This window comes from Acomys russatus, chromosome 19, assembly GCF_903995435.1.
Source record: "Acomys russatus chromosome 19, mAcoRus1.1, whole genome shotgun sequence".
Classification (NCBI taxonomy): domain Eukaryota; kingdom Metazoa; phylum Chordata; class Mammalia; order Rodentia; family Muridae; genus Acomys; species Acomys russatus.
The window spans coordinates 33,639,621-33,653,424 of record NC_067155.1 but is presented as its reverse complement, the minus strand read 5'-3'; the positions used below and the strand labels follow the sequence as shown (position 1 = coordinate 33,653,424).

General features: G+C 51.6%; 1 protein-coding gene across 1 annotated transcript; it reads left to right on the top strand.

Annotated features, from left to right (window-relative positions):
- Window positions 1-688: 688 nt before the first annotated feature.
- Window positions 689-9,659, top strand: Znf12 (zinc finger protein 12). The gene is made up of 4 exons (XM_051162111.1): window positions 689-696; window positions 1,078-1,151; window positions 3,725-3,919; window positions 7,769-9,659. The coding sequence occupies exons 1-4, from the start codon at window positions 689-691 to the stop codon at window positions 9,625-9,627; spliced, it is 2,136 nt and encodes a 711-aa protein (XP_051018068.1). The 3' UTR covers window positions 9,628-9,659.
- The last annotated feature ends 4,145 nt before the right edge of the window (window positions 9,660-13,804 follow it).

Sequence of the window (13,804 nt, the reverse complement as noted above, 5' to 3'; positions counted from 1 at the left end):
CCCTCGGTTTGTGTGCGTGCTCGCGCAAGCGCAGGACCGCCGCGCAGCCCTGGCTTCCTGCGGCCTGGGTCTCCACCCTCGCACCCGGTGATTTGGCTCCCGCGAGCTGGAGTCGCGGAGCCTGCGGGGGGCCGCCAGGCCGGTGCATCCGGGTCGGCAGTGGGTGGACGCGGCGTTGCAGGCCGAGGGGAAGCCGAGGGCCGGGCTGACAGGGCGGCGAGGTTTCCTAGGTGAGGCCTGAGGGTGCAGAGTGGGGGGCCGTGGGAGGGAGGGAGGGAGGGAGACTGGGTCTGGCTGATTGCTTGCGGGGGCCAGGGAGGGGGGCCCTGATCGATGGGCGCCTGCGCGAAGCTCGGCTCCGGGAAGGTCGCATCGGTCGGGGTGATCGCCCGGAGGCTGCACGGCTTTGGGCTGCGTAGACGGCTCGAGGACGAGGCATAGGAGGGGGTCAGCCGGAGGCGCAGTCCACACTCCTCCTACCTCGCTAAGCCACCCCTGCCTCTCATGGCTTCGGATTCCCGTGATGTCACTCGGCGCCATTGGCACCATTGCTCTTGTCTACTGGCTCCCCCGGGTCGGGCCACCGCAGCGTCATAAGATCTAGTTCGGGGAAAAGTTGTTTTGTTTTTTGCCTCTGCCCCTGAGGGAAGACTGTGGGTCTGCGACGGCCGGTGACTTAACCGAAGTCATGCAGAGGTTTGTTAGTCGGAGTGTTAAGTTTCCAGGCCGCGGGCCCTTCCCGCAGCATTACAGTCATAGTCCCACTGTCGCTTAATTTTAATATACAGTTCCCGCCAGGTTGACTCTTTTGTTTTCAGAGCGGCCTGGGAGTATTCCTTTGTATCCCATACTAAATGCAAATTATTTAACTAGCGTTTCTCGTTAGTTCGTCATGACAGTTGCGCTCATTCATTCCCCACATAGCAACGCATGGTTACAATTCTCTAGTCCTTTTGAAAGCCAATCAGACCCCACCACCCATAAGGTTTCCTTCTTGGTATATTCCTGTAGGTTTTTATGCAGAAGAACCCCCTTTTCCACACCCACTCATAATGACTTCGTTTTTCCCTTCCCCAGACCCAACTCTCCTTTAGGTTTTCCTCTGCTGCGGGTTTTTCCTCCAGGAAAATCAGAAGATGAGTACACCCTTGGTAAGTTTTGTTTTGTTTCTGTTCACATCTGCATTGCCTAATTTGGTTTACCACACTTGAAGAGGCAGAGAGCAGTCCAGACTTTAAAAGGGAAAATCGATATGATAGGAATAGATAAAAGTTAGACAAAGCGCACGTGGACAGTAGTCAGAATTGCTGTGGTGCCACTGTCTCCCGGGAGCATGGCCTGGAAAGAGTTTTATGATGGGGAAGAGATGAGCCCCTGGGGACCTGGGGAGGGATTGACTTGGTGACATTCATTGATTTGGGGAAACACAGTTTATTGGGAGTAAGGCTGTTCCCCAGGTATCCTAGACTGCATGAAATAGAACAGGTGTCTTGAGTGCTAGCAAATGTGCCGCCTTCTCTCTCTGTGTCCTGCTTGTGGAGGCACTGTGGCTTACTGTCCTCATGATGGAGGGTACCCTTGAACTGAACTATAGCCCCAGCTCTCCAGGGGTGTGTACGCACGCACACGCGCACAGACACACACACACACACACACACACACACACACACACACACACACTATTGACCTATCTTTAGCTGTCTCTGTAGACAGAAATGCAAGTGGACTGTCCTAGGTACCAGTATTCTCCGAAGAATCGGATATTCCTTTTCAGAAGCTCACTTAGGTTCCCTTCGTGCGAAAGTCTCAAATGGAAACACACGGGTTGGCAATCTCTACAGGGGAGTGACGGGCGTGTGTGTGAGTGTGTTCTCAGTGCAGAGCTGGTCCCTGCATGCGTTTAATGTAAGAGAAATTCATCTACGATAAGACAGATTCTGCCGGCTCACCCCTACATCGCCACAGATCTGTGGTCTTGTTTTATCTTCCTGTCTGGGTTGCTTTTTGTTGTTTGTTTGTTTGTTTGAATTATTGTGTGGGTGTGCACATGCCATGTTGGGTGTGTGGAGGTCAGAGGCCAACTTTTCAGAAGTCGGGTCATGGAGTGTAAACTCAGCTTACCAGATTTGGTGGCAGGCACCTTCGCCTGCCGAGCCGCCTTGCTGGCCTTTGTAGTTCTCCTTCTCAGACACTTGTATTTTATGTTTCTTTCCCGAAGCAGCGATTTCACTTCTTTCTTCCTCTCCTGAAAACTGGCTCACAGGTCGCTGGCTTGACGCATCTTTCTCATGTGGTTAATGTGTATTTGTAATAACGCACAGTCGACAGCCAACAATAACTTAGATACCACTGTAGTCTACTTCACTGTGCTGAGTGCTTCCCGTATGATGGCCACTGCCACCAGTGTTCGCAGGAAGCAGCTGTCGCACTGGTGTGTGTGTTTCTGAAGGAAACGTTTTATCCAAAAGTTAAAACACTGAAAGGAGGTTTGGGGAGCTGAGGCTGAGGCTCAGTGGTTAAAGCACGTGCCCCACAAGTGTGTGGACTGCAGTTCAGGTTTTTAGAATTCCACGGGAATGCCAGGTGGGTGTGATAACCTGCCTGGAGTGACAGCCTCGGAAGGAGGAGTCAGGGGACCATGAGAGCACGATTACCTGTGTCACCAGGCTCTGGCATTGATTTATGCAGAATGTTAGTTGAAGCACCGGGCCTTCATGTCTGGAATGCAGCAGAGAGACTTGGACGAGAGGCATTGGTACACAGAGGGCAGTTAACCTACCTGTGCATGCAGGCAGGCTCTCCATCAGCACAGCCAGTGCTCTGACTATGTAGTGGAGAGAGGCTAGCGGAGGGCACCAGGAAGTGCCGGAGGAGGAGAGCGGGGAGGAGGAGAGCAGGGACGGGAACAGCATTGTTTGTGCACAGCAGACAAGATGGAGAGAGCTTCAAAGAGCAGCAGATCCCTAGGACGCATGGGTGTCGCTTGGTCTGAGCTCCTCAACCATGGGAACTGCTTCCGGTGGGTTTTGCATCCCTAACAGCTAGGCTTGTTCCTGGCTTGCAGTTTCAAGCCCAGTGTTTTCTTTTTCTTCTCTCTCTTTTTGGTTTTTCAAGACAGAGTGGTTTCTCTGTAGCCTTAGGTGTCCTGGACTCTCTTTGTAGACCAGGCTGGCCTTGAACTCACAGAGATCCGCCTGCCTCTGCCTCCCGTGTGCTGGAATTACAGGCGTGTGCCACCATGCCTGGCGCCCAGTGCTTTCTTAATGTGTATAAATGAGCCCTAAGGCAGTGGGGGTTTTTTCTTTCTAATTTTCATGTGTGTGTATTACATGCATTTGTGTATATGCCTAGTTGGCGTATGTGTGCATGCATGTGGAGGCCCAGGGTCGGTGCTGGGAATCACCAGTCACCCTTCTACTTTACTCATTGAGGAAGGATCTCTTATTGAGGCACCAAGCTCTCCAGCATGGCTAGTCTCTAGCCAGCTTCCTCTGGAGAGCCGATCTGGGCTTCCTGGATGGAACTACAGATGGGCTGCCATGCACACCTGGAATTTGCATGGGTTTCTGGAAACCCAAACCCTGGTATGCACACTTGTATTGCAAGCACTTTTCTCTTACCCACCTCCCACCCCCCGAGGCAGTGTGTTTTTGATAGGCATACCGTCCTTTCTCAGTCAGTCATGTAAAAAAAGATAGGTGGCTGTCACGGTTCACTGTTCCAGCGAGCTTGGGAAGCTCTTGTCTTCAGTTGCCTGCTCCTCGTGACCTAATTCTGATCGTGCCGTTGCAGGGCCCACTGTCGTTCAAGGATGTGGCAGTGGCCTTCACCCGGGAGGAGTGGCAGCAGCTGGACTCTGAGGAGAAGACGACGTACAGGGACGTGATGCTGGAGAACTACAGCAACCTCGTCTCTGTGGGTGAGGCCCCCTTCCCAGCCGCTCAGGTGTGGGCGAGGCCCCCTTCCCAGCCGCTCAGGTGTGGGTGAGGCCCCCTTCCCAGCCGCTCAGGTGTGGGTGAGGCCCCCTTCCCAGCCGCTCAGGTGTGGGTGAGGCCCCCTTCCCAGCCGCTCAGGTGTGGGTGAGGCCCCCTTCCCAGCCGCTCAGGTGTGGGTGAGGCCCCCTTCCCAGCCGCTCAGGTGTGGGTGAGGCCCCCTTCCCAGCCGCTCAGGTGTGGGTGAGGCCCCCTTCCCAGCCGCTCAGGTGTGGGTGAGGCCCCCTTCCCAGCCGCTCAGGTGTGGGTGAGGCCCCCTTCCCAGCCGCTCAGGTGTGGGTGAGGCCCCCTTCCCAGCCGCTCAGGTGTGGGTGAGGCCCCCTTCCCAGCCGCTCAGGTGTGGGTGAGGAGGCCCCCTTCCCAGCCGCTCAGGTGTGGGTGAGGCCCCCTTCCCAGCCGCTCAGGTGTGGGTGAGGCCCCCTTCCCAGCCGCTCAGGTGTGGGTGAGGCCCCCTTCCCAGCTGCACAGGTGTGGGTGAGGCCCCCTTCCCAGCTGCACAGGTGTGGGCAAGCCTGTCTCAGCTGTGACTCCTGTGGGATGTCTGTGAGCGGTTTGTCTGGACCTTTCTGCGAACGTGAGGCATCAGGGCCCCTGTGCTGCGCAGCTGGCACAGTTGCACTTTCCCAGCACAGTAGAAACCCGGAAGCCGCACAGACAGGCTTGAGCTGGTTTTTATTTCTCGTTAACAGGGTATCACGTTATCAAACCGGACGTTATCATCAAGTTGGAGCAAGGAGAAGAGCCGTGGACAGTAGAAGGACTGTTCTCACCTCAGAGCTGTCCAGGTGTGCTAGTGGAGGCAGAGAGGGGATAGCAGCTGGGGAGTTTCTCTCAGGAACCTTCTGATCACCCTAAGCTTTAGAAGTCAGTGTCGGTAGTCACTCCTAAAGGTCTCTTCCTTCGCCGTGAAAGCACGTGGTTACAGAGTTTGCCCCTAGTTACCACAACCAGAGCCAAAGGTTCCTAACAGGCTGTGGGAGGTGCATGTCTAATCCCGAGGCAGAGCAGGTAGCTCTCTACAAAGCAAGTTCCAGGACAGTCAGGACCACACAGACAGACCCTGGTTCTTTTTGGAGGGGAGGGCGCGGGAGGAAGAAAAATAGTTCCTTTTTCCTCTAAGCCTTGGATCTTAGCATTTTGAGTCACCCGTTGTCAGTTTTCCAATAATAGGTGCTCATAAGTGAATTATCAAACCCCAGCTTTCTTCAGCTCCTGGGATGTTAACCTTACTTCATTTTGCTTTCATCCTCTCTGACTGAAGTGCTTTGGGCTCTGTATTAGCCATTTTCCTGTGCTGTGATAAAAACCCTCACAAAAGGCACTAAGGAAGAAAAGTTGATTTGGCTCATAGTCTGAGGGTGCACAGTTGATCACAGGCTGGAAGTCACGGCAGCAGGAGCGTGAGGCGGCTGCTCACGTCATATCCACCATCAGGAAGCCCAAGGAGATGAGTGCTGGGGCACATGTCCAGTCCAGGACCCTAGCCAAGGGACTGGTGCCCTACACAGTGGGCGGTGCTTTCCCATCATGTCACCTCATCAGGACAATCCCCCACAGTGTGCATAGAGGTGACTCCTACGTTCTCTCAAGGTGACAGTATTAACCATCACAGCTTTAAAAAAACAAAACCAAAAACTTTTATTTTTCTAAGATGTATATTTTGCCTGCTTGTATGTACACCATGTGATGGTGCATGCAGTGCCTGTGGAGGGCACAAGAGGGCGCTGGATGTCCTCCGACTGGTGTTACAGGTGGCTGTGATCTGGGTGCTAGGAACTGACCCAGGTCCTCTGGAGGAGCAGCCAGTGTTCTTAACAGATGAGCCGTCTCTCCGGCCCCTTTAACTTTTTCTATTGTCATTATTGAGAGAGTGTGTGAATGGGTTGAACACAATGCATCTGAGGTCATTAAATAACTTGTGGTTGATCCTGTCCTGCCTTTATGTGGGAGCTGAGGGGGAAGCTAGTTTGCTCGGTCTGAGCCGCAAGCCCCTTTATGCAGTGAGCCATTTCACCTCCCGCCTTGTTATTGTCTTTGAACTACAAAATCCCTGTCCTAAACCGTTTGGCCCTGGCCCCTCCCTCCCTCTGCTGGCACTTTTCCTATTCTTTGGTAAGGCCAGTCATTGTTGAAATCCAGTCCTACGGCTCATACTTACAGATTTATCCCCAGGCCCTTAAATGATGCTCTGTTGTACTGTGCACATAAATGACATTTGATTTTTTTTTTTTTTTCTTTCCACCTTCTTAAATATTTAGGAAAGCTTTTGTTCCACCTGCGTCCCCTGGTGTCATGATTCCGCAGAGGTGTTTGTTTGTTTGTTTCTCTGATAACTGTGTTTCTCTCGCTCTTGCTGTGTATGAAAATTGGTCATGAACTTCCAGTTCATAGTCACTGAGCTCCTCTCCTGTCTCCTGATGACTCAGTTGCACTGTTCTCATTTCTCATCACGGCCCTCACAGCCTCACAGTGCTCATCAGGTGGCGCCAGTCTCCAGAGTGACTTTTCTCCCTCAGGAAATATCTCGCTTAACCCTCTGTCTTAACGTATGAAATGTGCCTGGTTTCTGTAAATCCTAACTAGCTTGGAAAGACTCTTACCTGAAGTACCTGGTTGGTCCCTTACAACATAACCCTGCTTAAGTCCCGTGTCTCCTGGCGCTTGCCACAGCCCTGGCTCTGTGCTGCCTGTAAGAAGTAGCTTCCTGAGCACTCACGAGCCGCCCTCAGCCCGAGGTCTTCCTGTCTTCTTTCTATCACGGAGTTTCCTCTCTGCAGCGTTAGGTCTCACTAAGATGACTTGTGCATCCCACATAGTGAGGCTGGGAGTTTTCTCCTTCCCGACTCCTGCCGTTACTCGGTGTCACTCTTCTCTGCAGTAAATGTAGGCAAGAAGCGATCCACCTGCCTCTGCCTCCCAAGTGCTAGGATTAAAGGCGTACACCACCATGCCCGACCAGTCTTTTGTTTTTTAAGACAAGGTTTCTCTGTGTAGCCTTGACTATCCTGTACTCGCTTTGTAGACCAGGCTGGCCTTGAACTCAAATCCATCTGCCTCCCAAGTGCTGGGATTAAAGGGATACGCCACCACACCGGCCCCTGAGTTCAGTCTTAAACCACAGCACTGGTAGAATATTTTTCTTTAAAAGTCGAATCTTTCAGCAGATAACATCTTTTTCTGTGCCATCTGATACTTCCTGTTCCACATAGGTGTTCCAGAACTCGCCATCCAAGTGAGACTCAGGGAATGCCCAGGTTCTGAACATGAGAAAAATGTAGGCAAAACACTTAACGTGACACTACTGTGTGTCATGGAAGAAGGCACAGTAGTGACGTGGCACAAGTGTGTCAGTGTGGTCCACAGGGCCTCAGAGTCTGGCCTCTGTCCCCATGTCAAGTGATGTGGAGAAAAGTGCTTGCTGGACACCAAGCCGGGCCATAGTTTCCATATATCTCGTTCTCTTTCTTGTGCAATGCTGCTCCTGGCTGTCCTGAGGCTCTCCCTGTTGGCTCTGATTTCTTTCATCGGCCTTTTAGCCAACATTTCCTTTTACCAAGCCATTGCTCTGGGTCTGTGAACAAAATTGCACAAAGTAGCCCAGATCACAGGTGCTGTGTTTCCTGAGTTCGCTTCCTTCCCCACCAATGTTGACGTGCGTGCTATTCCCAAAAGCATGCGGAGGGTGAGTTCCCACAGGGCTGTGCCGCCAGGCTCAGGGCGACAGGCCGTGTTTCCGTCTTAGACTACACCTCACAGTTCCTTCTGCCTCTTTTCAGGTGAAATCTGGGAAGTGAATGACGCGATGGAGACAGTCCAGGGAGACAAGCAGAAAGCGTCACGGTCAACTGCTTTCAGAGACAAAAGCCTGGGTGGAAAGACAGGTGCAGTCTGTGGTAAAGCCATTAGTGTGGAGACCAGGCGTGTCCCCTCACGAAGCGCCATCCCCAGGTGTGAGTCCTGTGAAGAGAGCATGGCCGGCGTCTCCGAGTTCATTCGCAGCGACGGGAGCTATGCGGAACTGCAGCCCGATGTGTGTGCCGGGTGTGGGAAGTCCCTCCTCCACGCCAAGCTCGAGAAAACACATCCAGGAGACGCTTCTTACGAGTTTAGTCAAAATGAAGACGAGGGCGCTCTGAGAGGAGGAAATATTTATCAGAAAGTGCGTATGTTGGAGACGCCCTTTGAGTATGTTGACTGCCAGAAGTCCTTCCCGAAGAGCGCCGTGTGTGTTAGCCGCGCGGACGAGAAGCCCTGCGGCTGGCCTGGATCTGAGCTCGCTTTCCTCCACGTGGCCGACCTCAGCGTCCACCAGAGCGCCCACATGGAGATGAAGCCCTACGAGTGCCACGCGTGTGGGAAGTCCTTCTGTAAAAAGTCCAAATTCATCATCCACCAGAGGACGCACACCGGGGAGAAGCCTTTCAAGTGTGCTCAGTGTGGGAAGTCCTTCTGCCAGAAGGGGACGCTCACCGTCCACCAGAGGACGCACACCGGGGAGAAGCCCTACGAGTGCGCCGAGTGCGGGAAGACCTTCTACCAGAAGCTGCACCTCATCCAGCACCAGCGCACGCACTCGGGCGAGAAGCCGTACGAGTGCAGCTACTGCGGCAAGGCCTTCTGCCAGAAGACGCACCTGACGCAGCACCAGCGCACGCACTCGGGGGAGCGGCCCTACGTGTGCCACGACTGCGGCAAGACGTTCTCCCAGAAGTCGGCGCTGAACGACCACCAGAAGATCCACACGGGCGTGAAGCTCTACAAGTGCAGCGAGTGCGGGAAGTGCTTCTGCCGCAAGTCCACGCTCACCACGCACACGCGGACGCACACCGGGGAGAAGCCCTACGAGTGCAACGAGTGCGGCAAGTTCTTCTCCCGGCTGTCCTACCTCACGGTGCACTACAGGACGCACTCGGGCGAGAAGCCCTACGAGTGCCGCGAGTGCGGGAAGACCTTCTACCTGAACTCGGCCCTCATGCGGCATCAGAGGGTGCACACGGGCGAGAAGCCGTACGAGTGCCGCGAGTGCGGGAAGCTGTTCTCACAGCTGTCCTACCTCACGGTGCATCACAGGACGCACTCGGGAGTGAAGCCCTACGAGTGCAGCGAGTGCGGGAAGACCTTCTACCAAAATTCAGCCCTCTGTCGCCACCGGCGGATTCACAGAGGGGAGAAGCCGTACGAGTGTTACATATGCGGCAAGTTCTTCTCCCAGATGTCCTACCTCACCATCCACCACCGGATCCACTCGGGGGAGAAGCCCTACGAGTGCAGCGAGTGCGGGAAGACCTTCTGCCAGAACTCAGCCCTGAACAGACACCAGCGCACGCACACGGGAGAAAAGGCCTACGAGTGCTACGAGTGTGGCAAGTGCTTTTCTCAGATGTCGTATCTCACTATCCACCACAGGATCCACTCGGGGGAGAAGCCCTTTGAGTGTACCGAGTGTGGCAAAGCCTTCTCCCGGATGTCCTACCTCACCGTGCACTACAGGACCCACTCGGGCGAGAAGCCCTATGAGTGCACAGAGTGCGGGAAGAAGTTCTACCACAAGTCAGCGTTCAACAGCCATCAGAGAGTCCACAGACGGGGGAGTGGGAGCGTAGTCGACATGGGGAGGCTGCTGTACAGCCATTGAGAGGACTGCTGGGTGGAGTCCAGCTGTCATGCAGTTGGCCCTCGGCATCCATCCGTCTGTCCCACCTCCCAGGATCCAGCCAGCCAGAGCCACTTAGGAAAAGGCTTCGTCTGTGCCGAATATGTACGGTTTTCTTGTTGTCCCTGAGTGGTACAATATGACAACTCTTCACATTGCATTTATATGGTATTAACCATTAAAGATAACTGAGGTGAGGTTATGTAGGCTCTGCACAGTTGCGAATCTACTTTACCCAGGGACTCAACAACCTGCAGACTTTGGTGTCCAGGTGGTCCCAGAACCACACTCCCGCATACCAAAGGATACCTCCACCTGAGAGCTCACACACATGAGCAGGGACAAGCCTGTGTGAGGGAGATTCACCAGAAACTCAGAGAGTAGAAACCACGATTGTAGAAAGACCATGTGGCAGACTATACAGGAGTAGAAATGTATACAAGCGGTTCACTATGACTTCAAACTGCTTATCAGGGAATTGACTCAGTGACTGAGAAGCACACTCCTTTGGAAACTGCTAATACTTACGGACGTTTTGTAAAAATTAAGATAAATCTGCTAGAGATAAGTTCACTTAACTACAGGACATAAAATTGTCAATGTAGTTAGCCGGGGGCGCTGCACTATCCTGGTGAACAGTTCCCTAGGAACACAGGGCTGGCCTTCTTGTCGCTCTTTTAGTAGCCGTCACAGAAATCATACGTTCACTTTTAACCAAGCTTGGAGAAGCGTTGCGTTCTTAGTCTGTAACACGGTAAGTGTATGACCTACGCTAACCAGGTTCCCCATCATGCTGCCATCTTAATATGCACTGTCACTGAGGTAGTACGTGGAAGTTACAAACTACGCTTCTCCTTGTATTCTTCCTTGGACTTTACAATGCATTTGGTCGTTCTTACAGGAGTATATCCTCTGTAAGGAAGCTAGTTTTTTGTTGTTGTTGTTGTTTTTAACTATAGCAAAGAAGACACATATATCTATAAAATAGAAAACTCTGAATAGATAATTTTAAATTAAGCCAGAAGTCTGCAAGAGTGAGAAACAGCTTTAGCACTCACTGTGCTCTGTACAACTAAGAACTGTACTTAGGATATTCTCATGTTTATTTCTGTTCACTTATTTTTTTATATGAGGGCTTAGATGTGCAGGGAGCACGGGGGCTGGGCAGCGCCGTGTCTGTGCTAGTGTTCACGAACGTTCCCTGCTCTGCCATTTCTAGGAAATGTTAGCACGTACCATCCATTGCCTCTGTCACGCCCACCTTCTCTTTGCAAGTAGCCTGAGTTTCCATTCCTCACTGAGAGAGAGGCGGAAACTGCTAATGTGGTAGAGGTAATCCTTTCTCGTGACCTTAGACCCAAGTCTAAAGATTAGGACAGCAAAGATCGTGTCTTGAAAGGGTCTCCTCAAAGAGGCAGAACCTTGGTGAACATCACCTTGTCTGGGTGTGGTACCTAATGACCCCCCCCCCCCCCACAGTGTAATCATGGCTGTTAGAGAGCGTAGCATAACCTGGGGCCTGAATGACGTCACAGTCACTAAACCAGCATGATCTGTAGCCACTCTGTGTCTGGACTGTTGGTTTTTTGTTTTTGTTTTTGTTTTTCTAAGAGACTATTTGTTTCTAAGCCAGTTGACTTAGAATCATTCTGTTAGTAACAAGACAGGCTATGTGGTGCAGCATTACACTTTGTAGGAGTTATGCAATTCAGAAGTGGGCTTTAGGTAAATCATTTATTTTGATGTGTTAATAATAGATTTATTGTCTGCAAATTTGTATGTAACACCCTGAGCATTGAAAATGAACTTGAAACAAATGTGTGTATGCTTCCTTGAGCTGTCCTGTCATTTGCCTTTAAAATTATTTTCCTGTGTGTTTGTATGTACGCGTATCTGCCTGCATGTGTGTGGAGGCCCAAGGGCGCCGTGAACTGTTGCCCTTTGGGTGCTGTCTCTTGTGTTTGCTGAGCCAGGATCTCACTTCCTGCCCTGGAGTTCACGAAGTAAGCTAGGCTGGCCCCAGTGCATCTCCAGAGCCGCTTGCAGCTCTGCAGCTCAGCATGGTCTCTATGGTTGTGTATCACAAGCTTCACGGGAGTCCAGCTCTCACACGTGGCTTCTGGGGATGGAATGCAAGTCCTTGTGCACGCACAGCAGGCATTTTGCTGGCAGCCACCCACCGCCATACCTGGCTCTTCCCACATGGGTTCTGGGAATCAGACTCAGGTCTTCATGACGGCGAGGCAGGCACCTTACCAACTGAGCCCTTGTTTTGTTTGAGATGTAAGTGTTGCTTTGTAGCCCTGATGGGCCTTGAACTCATGGTAATCCTCCTGCCTTAACCTCTCAAGTGTGAGAGTACAGATGTGAGCCACCGTGCCCAGCTTGACCTATGAAATTAACTTTGGAAAACTGGCAACATCAGGCCTGCTTCCATTTTCTTTTCTGTTTTGGGGGGTGGGGGGAGGAGCAGGTTTTGAGACAGGGTTTCTCTGTGTAGTCCTGCTTGTCCTGGACTTTGTAGACCAGACTGTCTTTGAACTCACAGCGATCCACCTGCCTCTGCCTCCCAAAGTGCTGGGGTTACAGGTGTGCGCCGCCACACCAGCTTACTTCCATTTTCTAACACATTAAATTTTGTTTGGGGTAGTTTAACTTGCACTTGGATTATTGCTTTCATCATTTGGCAATATGTGGCGTGAGGGAAGGATCTAGTTGCTTTGTTGTTGTCGTCGTCGTCGTTTTACTTTCAGATAGTTATCCTGGTAGTCCGTGTCTTTTGAATAATTTATCCATTATACAAAATACCACGTTATTCATGAGATGTTGCTCAGCACTCCCTACCTTCCATGACCTTGTATAATTGTGTGTGCTACCTAACAAAAATTAAAACCCTGGCATATGGTTTAGTTTGAGATTGAAACAAACAGTTGATAGTATATTCATTGGAGTGATATCTGCAACAAGGCATGGTGGTGTATGCCTGCAGTCCTTGCAAATCAGAGGTAAAACAGGAGGTCCAACCAGCCTGGACCATACACAACAGTTTCCTACAATTGTAATATAACTTGACACAATATACATCAGTGTGCTGGGTTGTGTGTGTGTGGAGGTCCGAGGTGGCTACCAGGTGTCTCTCCTCCACTCTTTTACTTTTTGAGACAACCTGAAGCTTACAGATAAGTGTCTAAGTTGGCTGGCCAGTAAGCTTCAGGGATGCTCCTGTCTCCACTCCCAATCCTCAGGGTTACCGGCCAGCATCACCATGCCCAGGTTTTTACATGGGTTTTGAAGATTGGAACTCAGGCCACTCCTACTTGTACGAAAGGTAATTTACTGACTGCACCATCTGCTCAACCCACAATATACATTTAGAAAGTAAAGACATGACGCTACCACCAGGACCACATTGTATGTGAGCTCCAGCTTTGCCCTTCATTCCTGTCGTCTCTTGCTCCACCCAGTTGTCATCCAACTCTAGCCAGGAAGTCACTTGACTGCCACACACCACACACACACACACACACACACACACAGAGCAAGCTTTATAGACTGCCTCTACTTAAAGTGAAACCTACAAGGAAGTTTCTTTTGCCACACAGATGACAACTGAAAATAATTGTGCTGAGGAGATACCTCAGTGGCCAAGGCGCTTGCTCTGCTAGCAGGGCTGGGTTAACGTCCTCAGAACGCAAGGCACGTGGGTGGCCCGCCTTTTCAGCCTCATAAGGCAGAGACCGCATGCACAGAGCAGGCTGGCTAGCCAGAATAGCTTTAGCCATGGGTTCAGTGGAGAGGCCCTGCTATTAATAATGTGGAAGAATGACTGCAGAAGATTCCAGGCATCAATTTCTGGCTTACGTATGCACACAAACCCAAATGTGGGGCCGCAGACATGCAAACATACATGCGCACAGGTACGAAAATGGAAAAAAATTCATCCATTGGGTTTTTGTTTGGTTTTTCAAGATAGCTTCTCAGTGTAGCCTTGGCTCTCCTGGGGCCTCCCTTTGTAAACCAGCCTGGTCTCAAACTCCCAGATTCCCTACTTCTGCCTCTTGAGTGCTGCGATTACAGGCATGTACCACCGCACCTGGTTCCCATTGAATTTTTAAAAATAAATTTATCTGTACGTGTGTGCGTGCCTGAGTGTATGTGG

Coding starts and splice junctions, on each gene's coding strand:
- Znf12 (XM_051162111.1), top strand. Junction 1,152..3,724: donor AGAAGATGAGTACACCCTTG/GTAAGTTTTGTT, acceptor TCACTGTTCCAG/CGAGCTTGGGAAGCTCTTGT. Junction 3,920..7,768: donor CAGCAACCTCGTCTCTGTGG/GTGAGGCCCCCT, acceptor GCCTCTTTTCAG/GTGAAATCTGGGAAGTGAAT.